This window comes from Balaenoptera physalus (assembly GCF_965194825.1).
Source record: "Balaenoptera physalus genome assembly, chromosome: 15".
NCBI classification, from domain to species: Eukaryota; Metazoa; Chordata; class Mammalia; order Artiodactyla; family Balaenopteridae; genus Balaenoptera; species Balaenoptera physalus.
Window position 1 is genome coordinate 11,880,479 of NC_138894.1, and position 21,247 is coordinate 11,901,725.

Here is a 21,247-nt window from a genome sequence, read left to right on the forward strand (position 1 = left end):
TTAACAGAAGACAGTTGGATTCTCATAGCTGCTTCCACAACCTGTTGTGTGTTGTGCTGACGTAAAGCTGACTTCACACAGATATGAAGTTGGAAAAAGGTGTTTTTAAATAGGCTTCTCAGGTAATTGAGGCTATGTGATGCTACGTCACCACTCCACAGGTGGTAGTTTCTTAAAGGCAATGTGGATCTGAAACCTTATGAATGAGCTTTTTATACTCTTACATTAAAACCCACTGGCCTGTCTACGTCACCACTCCACAGGTGGTAGTTTCTTAAAGGCACTGTGGATCTGAAACCTTATCAATAAGCTTTTTATACTCTTACATTAAAACCCACTGGCCTGTCTTAACACTTTTAATGAGTCTTACCCGTGAGTGATTTTGTAACATCATGCATTAGGCATTTGGAAAATGCTCATTCACTGAATTATGCAAATCTTCCAAATGTCAATACATTTCATCACACAGATCACGTTTGTTCATATCACCACCAGTCCCCTCAGAAAAGTCTAAGCACTGAGAACATGTCAAGCTCATGGCGGCAATACAAGTTTTCAAAGATTCTGATTTTTGCTTGAAAGCTTTTGTTACCATTGGCAACACTATCAGTTTCCCTTGAAGTGGAAGGCTCATTCCGTTCATTTTCCAGAAAACATCTCCCAAATAGCCAAGTCTAAATACCATAATTTGCTCGTTCTTTCAAGTAGAAATGGTTATGCCATGAACAACACGGCTGATTCAGCTTACACCTGCACAACTGCTTTTCCTCAAGACAGCCGCACCTCAGTGCGCAGCAGGAGTGCTCGTGTCATCGCAGAACATGAGCTGTATGCTCAAGGGTCGAGATTTAATACAGTTTATCTCTATTAGTTCTACTGAGGACATTTCTTAGGGAAGTTGGCAGTTTTTTCACTGTGAGAGCAAGGCATGGAGACACGACTGTAGTATTGGTGCCATTGCCTTGCTTCCTGCCCAGGTGCCAATTGCTGAAAAAATCTAGGGATTTCCAGTGACCGGCAGACCACATCTTGCGAACCACTGCTCTAGGTACTGCCCCAGCTGTCTTTTCAAAATCTAAGGTCATGATTTGTTTGGTGTAAAAAATCAAGTGAAGGCTGTGGGCTTGAAGACAGGCCTCAAGTCAAAACCCACTTGGAAGTGCCTGTCAGAGGATAACGTGAGACTAAAGCACTGACTACCTGTGCCAGCGTTTCTCTACCATTTTTTCATCATCATTGCCTTAAGGTGCCTTAATCGGCATCTTTTTACTACTCACCCCCACTATGAAAATCTAATATGACAGACCACTGCATATTTATGTTCTGTGGTCCTTTTGAGGGCCACAAATTACTGTCTCTAAGATTTTTTTTTGCCCCTCACCCAAGACCCAATTTTCATCCCCACTGAGAATGCATGACCTGTGGCCACCAATAACTCTCGCTTCTAGGGGTCATGTCCTCCCCATTTATTTCTCAGCACTTCCTGGCTGTCATCACAGCACATAGCACAGAAGGTACGTTAAGGGTTTTGAAGGGAAAGCAAGAGGTGTTTCTCACTCTAAACCAACCTATATCAAAAAATTTCCTTCAGGCCTTCCCTGGTGGCGCAGTAATTAAGAATCCGCCTGCCAATGCAGCAGACACGGGTTCGAGCTCTGGTCCAGGAAGATCCCACATGCCACAGAACAACTAAGCCCGTGAGCCACAACTACTGAGCCTGCGTATTAGAGCCCGCGTGCCACAACTACTGAAGCCCGCGCGCCTAGAGCCCGTGCTCCCCAACAAGAGAAGCCACTGCAATGAGAAATCTGCTCACCGCAACAGAGTAGCCCCCCGCTCGCCACAACTAGAGAAAGCCCACCCGCAGCAACGAAGACCCAACACAGCCAAAAAAAAAAAAAAAATTTCCTTCAGTATTGACTGAATGTCTGTCTTAAATGCAAGGGTTTGCCCAGAAATCGAGAAGGCAGGACCTACTTCAGAAAAGGACTCACCATGGAATTCTTTTAGATTGTGAATGTCCTTATAATATAAAACAGGACTTGGGACTCAGATGGATTATTTCTATAAAGCTTATAGTTTCACAAAGGGCTGAGATATATCCCTCCTACATATAGATATGATGATTATAAACAGTATACTCACCACCACCCCCAAATTTAACACTGTGCCCTAAAGCAAGCAAAATCTGGCTTAAGTACAATACACTGATGTTCTGTAGCTGTTTACCAAGGACTCTGTGTCAAAGGAGGGAAAAGAGTGAGTGGTTCTGTGGCCTGCACTTCTACCCAAGTCTGCATGGAGGAGGGCCAAGTTAAAGGAAGGTCAGAGATGCTCCTCGGGGTCCTCTCAGGGCCTGGGAAAGTCTTATGACATTTTCTGGGGAACCATGATTCTGTCCAAAGTCAAGGTGGCTCAGAGGCCTTCAGACAGCTGATATTTCCAGAAGGCCAACTCTCCATCATCACTGCAGGAGGCCAGGAGCCCCCGCTCCTTGGGATTCCAGGCCACACAGTTGACATCCTGGGAATGGGCCTGAGGCACGTGGGCCGTCACGGAGAAGGTGGGCTGCTGCAGATCTGAGCCGGGATCCTCCTCGAATACTCGGATGGCATCATCCCCACAGGCGGTAGCCAGGGCCCCTGTCAGCTGACACCTGGGACGAACGTGTGCGTCAGTGAGTATGCAGGTGGCTCCTCCCCCGCCAACCTGGCAAATCAGGTAGGAGGGATTGGTTCTCTAGTCCCCCGGCCTGCTCCCGTCCCAAACTTCAGGCCTCGGCTATAAGTGTCTTTATCGAAGAGCCTCCCTAACAAATATGTAGCCACAAAAATCACCCCAAGCTTCAAGTGCCGCCATCTAGGTTTTCCTCCAATACAATTAACCTAAAAAACTACATATAACTCTGAATTGCACTTTTCTCACTTGGAATAAGCAGTTTCCCTGTAATAAAGTATTCTTTGACCATTTTTTTAAAGTGACATAATAGGCCACTGAATTCTATCATACTTTTACTTGAGTCCATATTTGCTATTCCCAAATGTTTGCTAATATAAATAAAACTTAGATGCACATCAGGTTTTTCCATTATTTAGGATTATTTCCTAGGGATAGATTCTCAGGGCCAGAACTGCCCTCAGGTCGAATCTCCTATATGAATGGTGTCGTTTTTCTAGACTCCATAAGGGTAGAAACAGCCCTGTGGATTCATGGCTGGATTCTCCAGCCATGAATCCAGTTTCAAGAATAAATATTTCTGGATGGTATGCTGCTGTGTGACCCCCAAAGGCTGGAGCTGCCTTCATAGCCTGGAATCTTAACACAGGTGCAGGCCTGGGTCTAAGCCTGTCCCCTGCTCCTGTGTACCCCACACCAGCCAGCTCTGAGCCAGCATGGAGACAGTCTGATCTGAAGACTTGAGGGTGGCTACTCTCTATCCCCATGTATTCCCAAAGGTGAAAGGGAGCAGCAAGGCTTTAGACTTCTCTAAAATCTCTCCAATGGTTGGGGTGGCAGGGTTGAGGCGGTGGGGAGGTCTTACCAAGCGACATCGTAAATGGTCCTGGAGTGGAAGCCTGACAAGGTGCAGATACATTTCCAGCTAGGGTCAGAGCCGCTGCACGCCACCCCTGCATGACAGACTTCTCTTGAGCCTCAGGCATGTCCGTGTCCTGGGCATCTCAGGGGATTATCTAACCCGCCCCAGAGGAGACCCTAATTTGCTCCGCCCCACCCCACCCTCAGTCATGAGGCCTCATCTTCATTGCTCTGTCTCCACCCTCACTGATCTGCCTTACACACTGCAGCCAGACTGGCATCTTTACAGCAGAATTCTGAGAAGGATATGTCCCGTTCCTCAAAACCCTTTTGCTTATAACTGATTCACTTTGTTATGAAGCAGAAACTAACACAACATTGTAAAGCAATTATACTCCAATAATGTTAAAAAAAAAAAGGGTTGCTAAGCAAGCAAAAAAACAAAAACAAAAAACAAAAAAACCCTTTTGCTGCGGACTACGTCTGACCCATTAGCCTGCCTTTTAAGGCCGCCCACCAGCCAGCCCAACCCACCTCATTTCTCTCCAAACCCTTTATGCTTATGCTCCAGCGACACGAATCACTGTTCCTGGCGTAAGTCTAGGCTGTCTTTACCTTCAATGCCTTTGCTCGTGCTGTTTGCACCTAGAATTCTCTTCTCGTGTTAAAATCCTACACACTCTTTCAAGTCCAGATGAAACGGCCCCCCTTCCTCAGAGGCTCCCCTGACTCTTTCGGCACTCTACCTGGAGCCCTCTGGTGGCACACCTGCCTTTCTACCCCAGTTTCCTGTGACCCATCTATGTGTCTCAGCCCCTCAGTAGACTAAGCCTCGTGAGAGATGGGTCTTCCTTAGCTCCCGGGCTGGGCCCTCACCTTGCTCATTGCCTGGTAGATACTGGTGCCAGATGCGCACGGTACGGTCATCACTGCAAGAGGCCAGGCGCTGGCCACTGGGGTCAAAGGCCAAGCTCCACACGGTGGATTCGTGGCCTTCAAGGGTGGCACAGCATACCCAGTCATCCTCTTCCTCCCGGTAGAGCTTCACTGTGTCGTCATAGCTGGCAGAGGCTAACAGCTGTGGGAGAGGCCAGGGAAAACACAGCACGTGTCTGTAGGGCCCAAGAAGTGTCCGTGGTTCCAACACTTCTCCCTCCCAGGACAGGAGAGTCCCAGGGATCTGCTTTTATAAAGGCATTGATGTCTCTGGGTCACAGACAGAGATCCCTGGAAAAGCCAGGTTGAGACCGAAGAGCAGAAGAAGGCTGGATACAACCCTCCACATCAGAATTCCTTCCCACCAAGATATCTGACTCTTACCTCCTGGCTCGGGTGCCAAACCACATGCTTGACATCCTGTGTGTGAGAGTTGAGGACACTGACACATTCATACTCGTCTTCTTCATCAACTGTGCAAGAGAAAAGAAAGGAGCCCTTGAGCTGACCGACCCTGTCAGGGACACAGGGGGAGATCTGGTGGCAGGTTCCCAACTGCATCTGGAGGGACCTGGACTCACCTTCCCAGACCCACACACTCTTATCTCGGCTGCAGGTGGCAAGCAGGTTGCCAGATGGGGCCCAGGCTACTGACTTGACCTCATTTTCATGGCCCTCCAGAGTGGTTACACACTGTGAACCGGGGAGAGGGACAAGAGTCAGCGGCAGCTAAGACCCCTGCGGTCCTTCTCATGGGCACAGCCCCACTGGCCCAGGCTGGCTCATGTTCCTCAACCAGCCCTGGCTGGGGGGCGGGGAACAAGCAACAATCCTGGTCCCATCCAGCCCGGTTACCTCAAAGTCATCATCCTTCTTCTTCCAAATGCAAGTGGTAGCATCAAAGCTGGCAGAGGCCAGGTAATTCCCACAGGGAGACCAGGCCACCTTCCGCACGGTGCGCTGGTGGCCTTCACAAAGGACAGATTTGCAGATCCAGCTGCCACCTAAAAGCAGAGGACAGGCCAGGCTCTGGAACTGGGTGCACGAGAAGGGGCTGAAGCACTATCAATGCCATTGGGTAATGGGGACCAGTACTGGAGCCGAGCTGGGGGGCAAAGCTCAGTGGGTGTATTTAACAACATGCTTTCAGAAAGTCAGCATATTAACTGACTCCACTTCCTCTGGAGACATCCTTCTAAGACAAATCTAAGGAGTCACCCTCCCAATTTAAAACTGTCAATAGCACCCAAACGCCCTTGGGATAAAATTTAAACTTCATCATCTATAGCAAATTACTCTGCAGGCTACTTTCCGTCTTCTCTCCTCATTTTCCTACCTCAGCAACTATCACAATCCCCTCAACAGTTTCAGCCTATTGACATTTTAGCTTCTAGTATTTGCCGACTCCTTTGCCAGAAAAACCTTCCTCAGAGTGGCTAAGGAGGCCCCCCCATCCTCTCCCTTGGCCTGCGAGCCCCGTCCAGGGTATGCCTGCCCCACAGGCTGCGCACTCCCCGAGCCTGGCACCCACACCAAGCGCACGTAGGCCCCTCGGCGGCAGGGGTCGCGCAGCCGGGCCTTACCCTCCCTGCCCCAAATGCGGACACTCCGGTCGCCCCCGCACGAGGCCAGCAGGGTTCCCGCGGGGTTCCAGGCCAGGAACCAGCAGCGGGAGTCCGGGTGCGCCAGGATACGGCCAAGCAGCACCAGCGAGTCCTTCATGGCTGCCCGGCTCAGGAGGAGGCAGAGGTGAGCAGAGCCAGCCGCGCCGACTGCGGCTCCCACCAGGCAAATCCCCTTCCTCCTGAGGGCCGGGGTCCTCCTTGGAACTAAAGCACCCGCGGCTTCTGCCGTGCTGCCCTCTGGGAGTTGTAGTCGGCCTTTCACACCCCTCCCCCACAGCCCCCCACCCCCATCGGAAAGCATCGCGGGACTGCCTGAAACTACAAGTCCCGTGAGGCCTTGCGCAGGGAGCCGGCGGCGCGCCCGGCCTGTGTCGCGCGCGGGGACGGGGCGGGGAGCCGGAGGAGGCGGGGGCAGAGGTGGAGGAAGCCGGAAGTGGATCGGGCCCGGGTTGGTTCGGGCGTTGCGGGTTTGGGGCCTGGGATCACTCGGACCCGGGCAGCTGAGGAGCCCGTGACGGGACGGAACGACGCCATCCCGGCACTGAGGCCTGCTGACCGGTGAGGATCAGGAGTCGGTGAGGGGTGGGTCCTCTCTGGGCATAGGTCGCACCTCAGAGCGTTGTTCCCAGATCCTGGGTCCCCGATCCCTGCGGCCCAGCCTGGTCCTCCGCCCCTCGGCACCCTCTGCCCAAGACTCCTAGGCCGGGTCTCTCTTCCACCAGTAACAGATAACTCCGCCCCAGCCCCCCTCCCCACTCTGCTCTGCCAAGATCCAGAGGGCCCCCAGCCCTCTCCGGGTCATCATCCTGCACCTCCGCAGCCCCACTCCAGGGACCCCGTCCCCGCCCCCCGAACCTCTGCAGCTCTCCTGTCTCTGCTCTGCCCTCGGTCCCACCCCCATCCTCCGGTGTCGGCCCTGACAGCCTTGCGCCAGCCTCACCTCTGCGAACCCAGTGCGTTGCTCTCCTCCCCCCGGACAGGCAGGCTCTGTGCGCTCGGCGGAGGTCGGCGGCGACCAGCAGCGACCGCGGAGCGACGGCGGGCGGCCCCGGGCATGTACGCCCCCGGAGGCGCAGGGCTGCCTGGCGGGCGCCGGCGGAGGAACCCGGGAGGCAGCGCTCTGCCCAAGCAGCCGGAGCGTAGCCTGGCCTCGGCCCTGCCGGGTGCCCTGTCCATCACCGCGCTGTGCACTGCCCTCGCCGAGCCTGCCTGGCTGCACATCCACGGTGGCACCTGTTCCCGCCAGGAGCTGGGGGTCTCCGACGTGCTGGGCTCCGTGCACCCGGACCTGCTGAAAGGTGAGGGCGCTGCGCGCCGGCCCTCTTCTTTCTGGATGACAGGGCCTCCTCGGTAGGGTGCCGGCTGGAGCTGAGATAGCCTGGGGCAGGCACTTGGTTGAAGGAAACAGCCCCATTCTTGCCTGGTGTTCATGCCCACCAGGTGGCTCTGTTTGGGGTCCAGCCCCTCATTAATTCTGATGTTATTCAGCCAAGCACCCACTCCTCAACGCCATGCTAATCTGGACTGCTATTTTAGGCTTCTGCCGGGCGAAGGGCGCCGTATATGGAGAGAAGATAAGGGTGCTAGGCATCACAATTAGCTGTCTCCTTCTGAGGAGCCTGTGGGATACAGGAAGGTTTCTTTGGGACAGCCTGATTGATGGAGAAATAGGAACTTTTAAATATGGCTAGATTTTAAAAGATGTTTTTGAGTTGTACAGTAATTTGATTGTTGTTAGAGACAAAGGGAGTCTATGGTATTTTCAATAACCAGAAGTCAGTTCCATTGCCACCCTCAGTAAAACAATAGGAATTTGGCTCTTGGAACCCTCACAAGTGTGCCCGAATGAGGTAAGTTTGCTTTGTTCGTCATCCTGCTTTTCAGCCAGGGAGGCAGAGGAAAGGGGAAAGGGACCATGGTCCTTACTGGACCCAGGGGAGGCCTGTAGCTCATCCTGCCCACCCTGTCTGTAGTAATGAAGGTAAAGGCTGTGTGGTGTGGGGGGCAGGATGGCACTGCCTGGCTTTTACAGGGAAAATGGTCAGTGGATTCCAAACAGCCCTTAGTAACAGCGGAGTTCATTACCCCCAAGGCCTTTTGAACCATTCTTGAACGTTTTCTCCCTGTGCCACTCCCTGGCTGTAACTCATTCCAGATGTTTACTGCCCCATGTATCAGAAGCCCGTCCTGTTAGATATCTTCACGTTGCCTTTTTACGGATTCAGGCACTGGGATTTGGTGAAAAGGTCAAGTTTTCCTTTGGAGAACTTGGATCATATATACCACTTCTGCAGGTTGCGGCTGAAAAGCCGTATCCTTGTGGCCTAATCTTGTTTTTCTCTGAGAGTTCTCTTGCTGTTTTGCATTTCTCTTGAGTCTTTGAAGCTTTAGGATGATTTTGTAGAGAACAGGTTGGGGGCTTCTGGTTTGTTTCTAGATTTCACCTTGATGATAGCTTTCTCTGCATTGGCTCATTACGAGCAAAGTTATCCACACGATGGAGGCCGTGTGACATGCAGCTTTTTCTGTGGCGTGTAGCTGATGGCAGAAAGCCCATCAAGCTTGAGTTGAGTCTGGATGGTTTTTCCCTTAGCGCGTTCCCCTGCACTTGCCTTATTTTGAGGAACAGCTGCCACCTTTCCACCGCTTCACCCAGACCTTGGTAGTTGATCCCCTGGTGGTCAGTGTTTCAAGGGCTTGGTGTCATTTCCAAACTGGGAGAGAGTTCACGATGCTTCTCCATTTCAGATCATTCCTAGGGAGGCTCGTGAAATTCATGCCATGAGGGGAGGGGCCATCTGATCCCATGTCCTCATTCCAAAGGTCCAGGAAACTGGTGTCTCAGAGAGGTGAAGTGATCTCTCCAGGGCCACACAGCTGGGAGTGGCATAGCTGAGTGTACCTCACCGTTGACTCCAGTTTAAAGTGACGCTGTCTCTATGTTTTGTAACCTTTGCTTTACTTCAGCCGTCATAAGGAATGATCTCATGATTGTTCAGTCCACTCTGGCGTGCATCCTTGTCAAAGCCATGTCAAAAATAAGAATAAATTCTTGGTGCAGTTCTCCTTTGTTTACACATATATTTACCTTTTCTGAGAAATAATCCAAGCCAGGTTTTGTCTTTTATAAAGCACGTCGCCTTCACCTTTACATTATGCTTGTTCGTGTGTTTAGGGATCTTAACCCATGAATAGTTTCGGCCTGGTTTTCCTTGGCCATCTTCTTGGCCATTACAAGCTGGGAACACTTGGTGTCCATTAATAAAGGAGTTGACAGTGGTACCTCCTGAACTACCACAGAAGAAGGCGAGGAATCCAAGGGTCCCTGTTTCTCTTCTTCTTCTTCTTTGTACCAGTTGGTTTTTTGGTGCCCAGTGGGCCTTCAGATGTACGCTATTCTGTGGGATTGTGCTGAGCCTCAGGGCCTGGCAGATATCCTAGCATGGAAGCCTGGGATGTTCCCCATCTCAGGAGGGAGCAGAGCTGTGGGGTACAGATCCAGTGCCTGTAGATGCTTCCAGAGGGAGAACAGACTCTGCCAGGTATCTGCAGGCGACAGGGAGCGGCCAGGGCCAGCAGGCTTTGGGACGGTGTCTTCCCATTTCTTGGCCCCCTGCCTGAGTGCCAGGCATTGTGCTAAACCCACTTCACGCCTGGCTGTAGTGTCCCCTAAACAACATCTTTATTTGGTAGGGACTGTCATCACCCCACTCCCCGCCCCAACACACACACACACACACACACACACACACACACACACGTCTCAGGCTCAGAGAGGTCAGGTCACTTGCTCAGGGACACACAGCTGATCTGAGTGGCGTGGACTCCACTCTCACCACTGTACCGTAGCGCACACTGGGCTTCTTTCTCCTTCCATCAGAGCTGTCCCAGGCCTCTTATTTCCCCATTCTAGTTGAGTTTTTATCACAAGCCTAGACAAAGCTGCGCCTTTTTATTCCTCATCACCTTACGTTGGTGAGCTGAGGCAAAGCCACTCATCCTCCCGCTGTCATTCCCAGAGCCCTGAAGGCTTTAACAAATGCCGTCGGCTTAAAAGATCCGACCAGAATTCTGCCACTCCCCTGCTCCTCACAAAGCTCTTCTTCAGTCTGGGCCCGGGGGGGTGGGGGGGCGGGCAGAGATGTGCCCAGACCGATGGTGGCCCCCAGCAGGGGAGCCCAGAGAATCACTCCTTCTGAGCCCCAGTCCCTCTCTGCCTCTCACGCTTGCCCAGCAAAGGGCAGCAGGGACCACAGCCTCAGGAAGCATCTCTGGAGAATGAGGGAGTTTAGGATGTGAAGTCAGGGGAATCACGGTTGACAGCAAGCCACGGGAAGATCAAGGGCCTTCCAGGAAGGGCCGGAATGTCTGAGGGGTGGTGACCGATGCAGCTGGCATTTCCCGATCCTGTGGGGCCTGTACTCAGAGGCAGCTGGGCTAGGACCATTGGTATCTGTGAGATGACCCTGCCAGGCACTGGAGGGCCCTCTTGGAGTCTTGTGCCAGAAGCCTTGGTTGGAAAAAAAAGTCACACTGGGGAGTGGCTGCGCAGGTGGGTGCTGGAAGGACTGGGGCCTCCGGGGACGTGCCTCTGACTCAGGGACTCCAGTGAGGGGGGAAATAGGAGACGGGACAGAAGGGAACTGGCCAGAAGCCACTTTAAGCGTCCTGCCTGCAGCCTCTTTGGGTCAGGAGGGGTGAGAGCCATGGGCAGGTAGACAGGAAGAGCCAGGGCCTTCAAAACAAATCCAGCCCAGTGACTTACCAATGACCTTGGGCAAAGTCAGTTCCTTGGGATCCTATTACACAGCAGCTGCCTTCTTGCCCAGTGACTGGAGGGGACAGTCAAGCAATAGTTACCAAAATAAACAGGCCACAGCACAACTGGAGGGTTGGATGCATTCTGTCTTACTGGAGTGTAGTGGATGCACCACCGTTTTGTTTTTTTTAAACAATTTTTGTTTGTTTGTTTATTTGTTTGACTGCGCCACACGGCTTGTGGGATCCTAGTTCCCCGACCAGGGATCAAACCTGGGCCCCCAGCAGTGCAGCACGGAGTCCTAACCACTGGACCACCAGGGAATTCCCTGCACCACTGGTTTGAGTTTAAAATTAGGACCCTGCCCCATGTGCCGTTTCTCTCCACAAATAAAATAACACACACGTAACATTTGAGGATTTTGCTTCTCTTTGGCAGCCCTCTCAATGGAGCAGATATTCATTGCCCTCCCTGCCATACTGATGTCTGACAGGGAGGAAAGAAAGGGACATTGAGATCCCGACCCCAGGAGAGTCTGAGCTGGGTTCTAAGCGTGTCAGGGATAACGCTGCCTGTCTTCCCTGTGTGCTCTGAGACCGCTGTGGGGTGTAGGGCAGGCTCCTGGGGTATTAGCATCACTCCAAGGAAAGTCCCCACTTGGCTTCCCCGCTGAGCCTGAAGGTTTGCTCAGAGCTTTGGAGTAGAGAAAGGCAGAAGGCGTCACGTAGAAACAAAACCTGTCTGAATTGTGGGTCCAAAGCCCCTCCTCTGTACTGCATCATCACCCTGGTGGCACAGGTCCTCAGTCTGGCATTAGCGGGCTCCTCCTTTGGCCCACACTGGCTGACGTGTGTGGACGGGGCAGTCTCGGTGTAAGGAGGAAAGGCACGCCAGAGAAGAGACACTGCTGTGGCCGCCCAGCGCAGAGGGAGCAGGGCGGCTCATCCCCGGCACTTTGTGATTTGGCTCTCCCCATGCACCCCTGTGCAGGTGGGGCAGGTGTTATTGCTTCCCTTTGACAGGGTGAGCGCAGAGGCCAAGGGCATTCAGTGACTTGCTCAAGGTGACATATAATCTGTGGGAGGGCTAGGATTGGGTGCCAAGTCCAGTGACTTCTGCTTTTAAGAGCCAGGCTCTGATGACTGCAGAAGCTTAGACCACACCCAGCAGGTTTTGTCCAATAATTCCCAGTATGAGCTCCTTTCATTGCTTAACGACCCGAACCTTTTCTGCCTAGAAGAGATTTCATGCTTCCAGCTGTTCCCTTAGTGAGCTCAGCAGCTGCTGGCACTGACGATGGCTCTGCCAGCATTCATAGCCACTTTTGACCTTTCATTCAAATACAGCTCTTTAGGATTTGATTGATTAGCTCCATCGGGGAAAAATGAAAATGGCTAACTGGTGCTTGGTGATTGGGAGCATCATGAAGCAAGGGAGCCTGACCCGGATTTGGAGTCTAGCTCTGTGCCGAGTGACCTGCAGGAAGTCACTTAACCTCCTGGAGCCTCCAATTCCTCGTCTGAACCATGTGATGAATCCCCCAGAGTGGAGTGAGGCTTAACTAAGATAACGTTTGCCCCACCTGCGTGCACAGGCAGGAATACCTGGAGGGGCACACAGGGAAGTGCCAACAATGTTTGTCTCTTGGGAGGGGCAGCTGGACATCTGTGCAAGTCTTCCTTATTACTAAGATAAGTGTATTCTGAAACATGAGACACATAGAAGTGTATCCAGTGGATGTACGTTTTAAAGGATGATGATCAAATGAACATCCTGTACTCACTTATGCAGCCAAAGAAAGTATCTTTGAAGCCCTGTGTGTTACATTTTTCAGTTAAAACTAGTTGCTAAATTAAAACTGAGTTGAGGGCTTCCCTGGTGGCACAGTGGTTAAGAATCCGCCTGCCAACGCAGGGGGCACGGGTTCGAGCCCTGGTCCGGGAAGATCCCACATGCCGTGGAGCAACTAAGCCCGTGTGCCACAACTACTGAGCCTGCTGTCTAGAGCCCGCGAGCCACAACTACTGAAGCCCATGTGCCACAACTACTGAGGCCCGCGCACCTAGAGCCTGTGCTCTGCAACAAGAGAAGCCACCACAGTGAGAAGCCCGCGCACTGCAACAAAGAGTAGCCCCCACTCTCAGCAACTGGAGAAAACCCGCGTGCAGCAGCGAAGACCCAACGCAGCCAAAAATTAAATAAATGAATAAATTAATTAATTAAAAAAAAAACAACACTGAATTGACTTTAAGTACCACAATTAAAGCATCACTCAGAGGGCCAGGTCACGCTGAGTAATGCTGGAGGAATCTGAACACGGCCTGCTGCAGAGCAGAGTGTGATGTAAGCCCCTATACCCTGCCACTCGCAGGTTATTCTTGGAAGCACTAGAACACTTTCGTCCTGCCCCATCCCTGCCTCGCGCCACGTGGACCCCAGAAGAACTGTCTCAGAGAGCTTTTAGCAATATTCAGAATGCAGCCAGGAAACAGCCCCCGTCTCCAGGAGCTTTGGTTTCAGAGAGGCCCTGTGGGTTTCTAGACCCCTTCAGGCCCGCAGGGCCGGATTAAATGAAGGCTGGACCTGGTTGCTGGCAGAGCTAACGCACAGGCAAGCCTCCTAGCAGCAGGCGATCACTCAGGCTGAATGATTGGGCCCCAAAACAGATGGTTAGCTGACAGGAGAGTGACAGGTAGCTCTGAAGCCAGATCAAGGCGTATGAGTCATGTGTGGGCTCAGGCAACATCTGCCTGGTGAATTCTGAGCCTGAGGAGGCAGGGAGTGCGTGCTGTCACAAAGGCCCAGGGCCTCTGCATATCTGGTCTGGTTTTTCCGCGTGGGAGGTTGCGCCCTCTGTCCAGGACCCCATGATGCCGATCAATGTCGGTTGGTTTGAGTCCGCTTTGTTGATCTCAGGTGCCCTCCCCAGGTTTTTGGACTCTTCTTCATCAGTTCACCTCCCTCTAGGTCCAGGATCAGTGTTTCTTGGGGTGTAAGGCTCAGGCCCCCTGCGCTGCTGATAAAAATCCAGATTCCTAGGCCCTGCTCCAGACCAAGAGCTGAGAATCTCTGGAGCTTGGGAACATGCTCTCAACCAGCACCCCGGTGATTCTCCTGTGCACGAGGGAGTGATAACCACTGTCCAACAGCCTCTCAGTCTGAGATCAAAACTCAGGAAAGCCCAGCAGGCCAGGCTCCTGAGGAGAACTTTCAGCCAATAAAGCTTGTGGTTCCCCCACCTCCAAAAAAAAAAAAAAAGCTCGGGAAAGGAGCCTACAGTGTGAGTCTTGCCAGGCCTTTGCAAATTTTCCCAAATCACTTGGTGACCCATGGCCTAAATAAAAGAAGAACTTGCCAGTGGCTGAATAGAGGAAGTTAAGGCCCATTTCCTACTTTTTATCACAGCTTAAAATGGTATCTTTTTGGACCAGCCTTTATTCTGTCTGTGTGTTTCTAGAACTATGGCAGTTTGTGTAGATATCAAAGGGAACTGACCGTATGGTCTAGATGGAATTTAAAAAAAAAAAAAAAGAAAAAAGGAAAGAATGGTATTAAAGTCCTGGAGGGACATGTAGGTTGCTTGATGTGTCCGGTGTGTAGTTGTCCTCCTGGTATCTTTCACTATGACCGTGGGGGCTCTTTACCCTTTGAATGTTGGGTCTCCTGTTTTAGTATCCTCCTTTTTCTTGGTTCGTTCCCTCATTTCGGTAGAGCGAACACCCCCCCCTGTGGCTTTGCCCTCATTTTAGAAGGTATTTGGGGCTGTACGTTTCTGAGCCTTTCAGGCTTCTGTGGTGTAAACCTAGTTGCTTCTTAGCTTTTCCCATTTCCGGCTTATACTTCAGTTTATCTATTCTGTCAAGTCAGTTCTAGTTCTAAGTCCCGTTACTTCCCAGTTTTCCGGAATTTTGTTTTTCCCTTCTCCTCTTTGTGTGGGTTTATGTCTTAATCTTTTTTTTCTTTTGTTTTAGTAGGGTTCGGGGAGGGAGCAAAAATAAATGTGGAGGTCCAGTCTACCAGCTTTCCCCATCTATTTAGTCCTCCCTTGTAATTACAAGGTTCTCTAAACTGCTTCAGCTTCTTTTTGAACAAAAAGGTGGTGAATGAGTGACTGGATAGAGAATGGACTTGAATGGGCCTCTGGCCTTCGTCCCTTTGGCCGTCTCAGCTCAGAAGTCAATAGACTTTTCCTGCCAGCCCAAAGCATGCTTTAGCAGAATGAGTTAACATGTCTGATTAATTGGCAGGGTCTTTAAAAATGGCTAGGAGAGCATGGCAAGTACAGTTAACCCTTGAACAACAATGGGGTTAGGGATGCTGACCCTCCCAGCAGTTGAAAATCTGTGTATAATTTGTGTAATTTATAGTCGGCCCTCCGGATCCGTGGTTCCACATCGCAGATTTAACCAACGCCGATCGTGTAGTACCGTAGTATTTACTATTGAGAAAAAAGTCCACATATAAGTGGGCCCTCGCAGTTCAAGCCCATGCTGTTCAAGGGTCAGCCGTACACTGAAGTGGAGCCCTGCACTTGGACTAGTCTTGTTGGAAAGGGAGGAAGGACTCGAGGCACACGGGAGCAGTGACCCAGGGGTCCTGTCTTCGAATAGGGGGGCTCCTCCACCCCCTCTGCAGTCCCACTGGGAGCAGGAGCTGAGACCACGCCCTCCCTCCAGTCCTCGCCTGGCTCGCCCGGCCTGTGGTGGAGGGGAGAATTCCTCCCAGGTGGGGACTTCCTGCCCCAGGGTGTTGCCTGGGACCCTGAGGATTTGGTTCTCCCCCTACAGATTTCTGCATGAATCCCCAGACGGTCCTGCTCCTGCGGGTCATCGCCGCCTTCTGCTTCCTGGGCATCCTGTGTAGTCTCTCCGCCTTCCTTCTGGATGTCTTTGGGCCCAAGCATCCAGCCCTGAAGATCACCCGTCGCTATGCCTTCGCCCACATCCTCACGGGTAAGCTCGGGCTACTCCCAGTCGGGGAGGAACTGCCACAGGGTAGGGGCGGCATCCTGTCTGGAGTTGCAGGTGGGGGCGAAGGGGTGTCAGGAGCAGACACTGTTCCCGATGCTCATTTCAGCTCTAGCCTTTCACAGAGCACTGGCGTGTGAGAGCAGCTTGCTTCCGTCATTTGCATGTATGCCTGCCAGGACCACAAACCCACTCGGCTGAGCTGTAGGGAGAGAATATTGTTAGGATTTACATCATGGCTCTCGAAGAACAGGATTTGAAGCTCAGCCAGGCTCATGGGGCCTGGAAGGAGCAAGGGAGGAACTACGGTGTCTCACTGTGTCTCCCTGGAATACATGGTCTCTGACTCTCTCCTCCCCCTTCCTGCTTCCCTGCAGACCAGGCTTCTCTGCTCATACGAGGCTTCTCTCCTCCCTCTGATGGGGCTGGTGTGTTGATTTGACCTAGGGTATCAGCGACTCTAGCTCCCAAACTGCACGACCTTGTCTCTTCCTCTCGAAGCACCCAATGACTTCTAGCAGCCCTAGTATCCCAATTCCAAATTCTTTTTTTTTTTAATATTTATTTATTTGGCTGCGCCGGGTCTTAGTTGTGGCACGTGGGATCTTCACTGCCACGTGCGGGATCTTTAGTTCCGGCATGTGGGATCTTTAGTTGTGGCATGCAGGATCTTTAGTTGTGGCACACGGGATCTAGTTCCCTGACCAGGGATCGAACCTGGGCCCCCTGCATTGGGAGTGCAGAGTCTTAACTGCTGGACCACCAGGGAAGTCCCCAATTCCAAATTCTTAAGACAGAGAGAATCTAGTTGGCCCGGGTGAGGTCAGGCCTCTGTCCCCAGCCCTGGCCACGAGAGCTCCCCCTTGCAGTGTCTGGGGCCAGGCAGGTTCTCTGAAAATGGGGTTTGGGTAGAGAGACTGCAGTTGATTCCTCAAGCATCCGGGCTGCGGGGTCCCTGCTAACCTCCTTTCTCTGCTGTCCCTCTGTCCCCCAGTCCTGCAGTGTGCCACCGTCATCGGTTTTTCTTACTGGGCTTCCGAACTCATCCTGGCCCAGCAGCAGCAACATAAGAAGTACCACGGTTCCCAGGTTTATGTCACCTTTGCTGTTAGCTTCTACCTGGTGGCAGGCGCGGGCGGGGCCTCAATCCTGGCCACAGCAGCCAACCTCCTGCGCCACTACCCCACGGAGGAAGAGGAGCAGGCGCTGGAGCTGCTCTCGGAGATGGAGGAGAACGAGCCCTACCCGGCGGAGTACGAGGTCATCAACCAGTTCCAGCCGCCCCCGGCCTACACACCCTAGTGCCCGCCGTGGGCCCTCCTCCTTGGCAGCCCTCCCCACTCTGCAGCGCCCTCCACACCCAGCGGTGCTCCTTTCCCCAGCAGGCCTCACCGGGAGGATCCTGACCGTCTTCACCAACCGTCCCCGGGAGAGACTCTGCCTTTAGCGTTGTTCATGGATCCCCGCTCTCAAAACCTGGGGTTCACTGGTTTTAGATAATGGCACTGTTTCCCTTCTTTCCACCCCCCTCTCGTTCCACGGTCACTCGTCATTACCAACCAGGGATGGTCGTACACGTTTTCCCCCTTCGTGGTCCCTATCTCTGAGACTGAGACTTTCCTTGGGGAGCTGTTGACAGTGGACGGTCCCCGCTAGAAGAGGCGTCCACGGGGCCCAAGGGAAAGGGGACCGTGCCCTGCGGGCTCGCCTCATAGCTGTCCACGTGTGCCCCGCAGCGTAGCTCTGGGCTGAGCCCTGCCCCTGCCGCTTCTGGGAGTGCCCAGTACCGGGCTGCCCGCTCTGTGGAATTCTCTGCACTTTAGTCTTTGGACTGCCTGTCACGTGTGTTCTGGTTCTGCAGGGAGAAGGGGTGGCTGCTGGGAAGCAGAGCACCTGCTCTCCCCGACCCGCCCCTGCCTGGTGGCCGGCGCCCCGGCGTGAGCCTGAGGCCCCCCGGAAAGGATCAGTGTGAAGGGGGCCAAATCTCCCCAGCCCTGTCACCTTTTAAAATGTGAGTGGTTTTAAAAGGGAAAAACAAAACTGAGCAACAACACCAATACTCTCTTTTTAAACTAGCGACAAGACTGTCATCGTCGTCCTTCAGCTGTTTATCCCGTCCCTTCTGGCTCTACAATGTTTGGGTCCCGCAGACCCTTCCAGCCCCCGGTAGTTCCTCCCCGAATCCCTCCTGGCAGAATGCAGCCCTCCTCCTTTGCTCCCCCCTCCCAGTGACCATGGCTCCCCGCGGCCTTCCTGTGGAACCCAGAGCCACATCGGCCTGGCTGGCTGGCCAGCGTGGTGCTCCTCAGGACCGCGGCACTGAGACGTAACCTGGCCTCCGTGCAGGAACAGGGGCCGCAGCAGGGCAGGGAGCCCGCCGCTCTCCATGTAGGAACTGCAGCCAGGGGGGCCCTGCTGCGTGAGGTGTCAGAACCCCCCGTCAGGCGAGCGGCCCTGGCTGTGCCCTTCAGGCTCAGTGTGTCCCCTAGACTGTGACCTGGGGCAGCAGCTTGCTGCGTGCCCCTCTCCCCTTCTTGAATGTACTCTGGTCTTACAGTGTGCTACCGGCTCTTTCTTGCCCGGCCATCACTCAGGCTGTTCTGTTGGCCACACGTGGCTCTGGATCGGCTGAATTTTCTGCCCTGAGATATGGGGTGTAAAGTGGGAGAAACCGGAGAGACGTATGGTGTGGATCCAAATGGCCAAGCTTCTTTGGAATCAGTGTCCAGTGTTAAGCCGAAAGGCAGATGGATCCCCGTGTCCTTCACAGGCGATAGAGTAAGACTGGAGAATGGACACCATTGTTGACCTGTGGCTAGACAGGGACTCTCATGTCCCTTGTCCTTCTTTGACCAGACTGCCTGAGGATGTCTGGACAGACGCCTGTGTCGGTGGTGAAGGCCATGTCTGCGCCTGAGTGAGTGGCCATGTGGGGTTCACTGTGATGCCAAAGTGTGTCCCATGGTGACTCTCACACTATTCTAGACTGTTCTCTTAGGCAAGAAAGACTGCCGTGTGATACCTGAGCACAAAGCCAAGGAGCTAAATTAAGTCTTGACTTGCTGTAGTCTGAGTTTGGCAGATTTCCAGGGTGCAGCCAGCTCTCTCTGACCCTGGGGGTCCGAGCAGGCGGACCAGGAGACCGGGCACCGAACACGCATGCCAAAGTGACCGGTCATCTCATGAGGACCCAGACATGACCCTGTGGACCGTTCCGCGTGGTTCAGAACCCACTTTTTATTAGCTACCCATGCCTCTGGGCTTTCTTTCTCTTTTCCCCTGCCCTCCTGACACTGATAGTTTGTCATATAAATTCCCTTGGTTGTGTTCCTTTTTTTTTCTAGAAAAAAAAATTAAAAGCAAAACAAAACAAAAAAACCAGAAACCACAAATAAGAATGTAAATGCCAATGGCTCCCTGTCCTTTTTCTGTCGCAGCTTCCCTGAGTTGGTTCGTTCCCTTCCTCTTAGAGAGGCAGGAGAAATTGAGGAAGTGTGGGCGTAATTTTTAAAAAGTTAGAAGGGACTTGAGTGTGCCTGCTCCATGCAAGGCGTTTGCACCTGAATGGTCCTCCTAATCCTGACAACTTCCGCACCGAGGTCCCGAGGCTGGGAGCCATAGATGCCTCCGCCCAGGTCCTTGACTTCAGACCCTGAGCTCTTCCCTCTGTATCCCGTGAGCTGCAGGAGAGAGTGTGGCTTCTGAACTCCAGCCCTTGTGTGGAGACAAATAGACTTCTGCAGGGCCAGGACTTGCAGAAGAAGCTGCACTTCCTTTTGAAGCCACGGGGAATGATCACTGACTTCCAGGGAGAGATGTGTGAGTGCAAATGGCTCCAGGAGCGTGACCAACGTCAACGCCTCCAGCGGTTACCCACGTTCCCTTCGTCCATTCACCCCTTCAGCCGACACGCTGGGCCCCAGTGTGCATCACAGTGAAAGATCTCAGGGCTCCCTTGGAGGAGCAGCCCACTTGGGCGTTCTTTTTTTATTCCCAGGAAGAGTACGTGTCTTTCTCGGGAGCTGGGAATGGGTTCGCTCTCTCATGTCATTTCATTTCAGACACTTACGAAAGGCGCCTTGTGTACAAAGCACTGTTTAGGCACCGTGAGAGAAATGTGATGACCTTCAGGGGCCCTGTCTCCAAAGATTTCATATTCTTAGTCCGGGAGATGGACTCGACCACGGAAAGGTAGAGCGAAGTAAGTGGTCTACTGGACAGCTGGGAAAAGTGCTGCGCCCAGAGGGGAGGCTGGTTCCTACCTCAGGGACTCCGAGAGGCTTCCTGGACGAGCTTAGTGTAAGAGGGTGTTTGGAAGTGGGGTGGGGGGAATTCCTGCTGAGGGAAAGCAGAAGCAGAAGCACATCTGGCGGCAAGGACGTGGTGAGAGAAGAGGCGAGAAAGGCAAGGGGGCCCCGTTTAAGGATCTAAAAGCAGTGGAAAACCCTGGAGGGATTTTGAGAAGAGAAAGGAGGGTTTATTTGAATGACTGGTGACTCTGAAGGAGGGTCAGCCTGGTGTCAAGTGGAAGAGTCTGAGGGTGTGCGGAGTGGGGGACGGGTGGGAAGTGGGGTGGAGGCCCGGACCCCGAAGAGCAGGCCCAGTTGGCCCCCAGGGCCTGGAGTCTCAGCCAGGTGACCGAGTAGGGAACCCAGGAGCCACAGTTCCTGCTGACCCATCACGCGATGGGAGGCGGAGCCAGCGGCGCAGGCCTAGTGGGCCGCACGCATGAGAAGACTCGGGATGTGAAGGGCAGCAGGGGGAGAACCTTGGGGAACAGAGGAAGAGGTGGTTGTGTCTTGGGGGAGAGCAGTTTTCTCAAGATCACTAGCGAATCTTTTCAGCTGACATCTCGCCCACAGCTGTCCACGCTCTCAGCCACTAAATTAATGGGTCACAAAGCTCTGTCCCCACAAAGGACCTTCCGATCCAGCTGTCAGGAAGGCAGAAACCTGACAAAGGGCACTTGATGCCCCTTGAGACTGTAGGCTCAGCCTTGAGACAGGAAGGCTTCATGGAGATGGAGACACTTAATACGGGCTTTGAAGAATGGCTTTCCTGAGAGAACGATGTTGTCAGTGGAAAGGGACGGGCTTTAGGGAACACTGAGCTGGTGTTCTGAGCAGTGATGACACCCACTGGAGGGGGGTGATTAGGTGGATGGACCCAGCCTATGTGGGTCTGGAATGTCAAAGTTATTGTCAGAACACAATTGCAAGATACGGAACTCTTAACACAGAACCATCTTAATTAAATGGAATTTACTGGTTCCCATAACTGAAAAGATGACTTGGCTAGATATTGGGACTCAAACAATGACGTGAAGGCGCGATTTCTCTCCGTCTCTTTGCTCTGCTCTTTGACTCAGGCAGTCTCTCTCCAAAGGTGGTGAAGATGGCCCCCGGCAGCCCCAGGCTGACACT

The 21,247-nt window shown here is 52.9% G+C and overlaps 3 protein-coding genes across 5 annotated transcripts in view; 1 reads left to right on the plus strand and 2 right to left on the minus strand.

Moving 5' to 3' along the window:
- FER1L5 (fer-1 like family member 5) overlaps nucleotides 1-1,849 on the minus strand; it is a 336,005-nt gene extending 334,156 nt beyond the window's left edge. The window contains exon 1 of the mRNA XM_082426211.1: nucleotides 1,746-1,849. The gene's annotated coding sequence lies outside the window, so the exon portion shown is untranslated. The remainder of the gene's footprint in view (nucleotides 1-1,745) is intronic.
- A 152-nt stretch (nucleotides 1,850-2,001) lies between these two features.
- Nucleotides 2,002-6,365, minus strand: CIAO1 (cytosolic iron-sulfur assembly component 1). Its single transcript, XM_082427362.1, has 7 exons — nucleotides 6,057-6,365; nucleotides 5,329-5,477; nucleotides 5,055-5,166; nucleotides 4,858-4,946; nucleotides 4,414-4,615; nucleotides 3,542-3,629; nucleotides 2,002-2,656 (listed from the first exon to the last, which is right to left on the minus strand). The coding sequence occupies exons 1-7, from the start codon at nucleotides 6,193-6,195 to the stop codon at nucleotides 2,416-2,418; spliced, it is 1,020 nt and encodes a 339-aa protein (XP_082283488.1). The 5' UTR covers nucleotides 6,196-6,365; the 3' UTR covers nucleotides 2,002-2,415.
- Nucleotides 6,366-6,491: 126 nt separating this feature from the next.
- On the plus strand, nucleotides 6,492-19,234 carry TMEM127 (transmembrane protein 127). 3 transcript variants are annotated; one of them, XM_082427372.1, is made up of 4 exons: nucleotides 6,492-6,656; nucleotides 7,022-7,396; nucleotides 15,645-15,809; nucleotides 16,819-19,234. In XM_082427372.1, exons 2-4 carry the CDS (start codon nucleotides 7,153-7,155, stop codon nucleotides 17,124-17,126), a joined length of 717 nt encoding a protein of 238 aa, XP_082283498.1. In that variant the 5' UTR covers nucleotides 6,492-6,656; nucleotides 7,022-7,152; the 3' UTR covers nucleotides 17,127-19,234. The 3 variants fall into 3 exon arrangements, with proteins under 3 accessions (XP_082283498.1, XP_082283499.1, XP_082283497.1); XM_082427371.1 differs by having other exon boundaries at nucleotides 6,493-6,656; nucleotides 7,079-7,396; XM_082427373.1 differs by lacking the exon at nucleotides 7,022-7,396.
- Nucleotides 19,235-21,247: the final 2,013 nt, after the last annotated feature.

What these genes read in the sequence shown, in the direction of transcription:
- CIAO1 (XM_082427362.1), bottom strand. Translation starts at nt 6,195, where the DNA reads ATGAAGGACTCGCTGGTGCTGCTTGGCCGTATCCTGGCGCACCCGGAC. An exon ending in AGAAGGATGATGACTTTGAG is followed by an intron (nt 5,167 to 5,328) that starts GTAACCGGGCTG and finishes CCCGGTTCACAG; the next exon opens with TGTGTAACCACTCTGGAGGG. An exon ending in ACCATTTACGATGTCGCTTG is followed by an intron (nt 2,657 to 3,541) that starts GTAAGACCTCCC and finishes CGTTCGTCCCAG; the next exon opens with GTGTCAGCTGACAGGGGCCC.
- TMEM127 (XM_082427372.1), top strand. Translation starts at nt 7,153, where the DNA reads ATGTACGCCCCCGGAGGCGCAGGGCTGCCTGGCGGGCGCCGGCGGAGG. An exon ending in GCACCCGGACCTGCTGAAAG is followed by an intron (nt 7,397 to 15,644) that starts GTGAGGGCGCTG and finishes CTCCCCCTACAG; the next exon opens with ATTTCTGCATGAATCCCCAG. An exon ending in CTTCGCCCACATCCTCACGG is followed by an intron (nt 15,810 to 16,818) that starts GTAAGCTCGGGC and finishes TCTGTCCCCCAG; the next exon opens with TCCTGCAGTGTGCCACCGTC.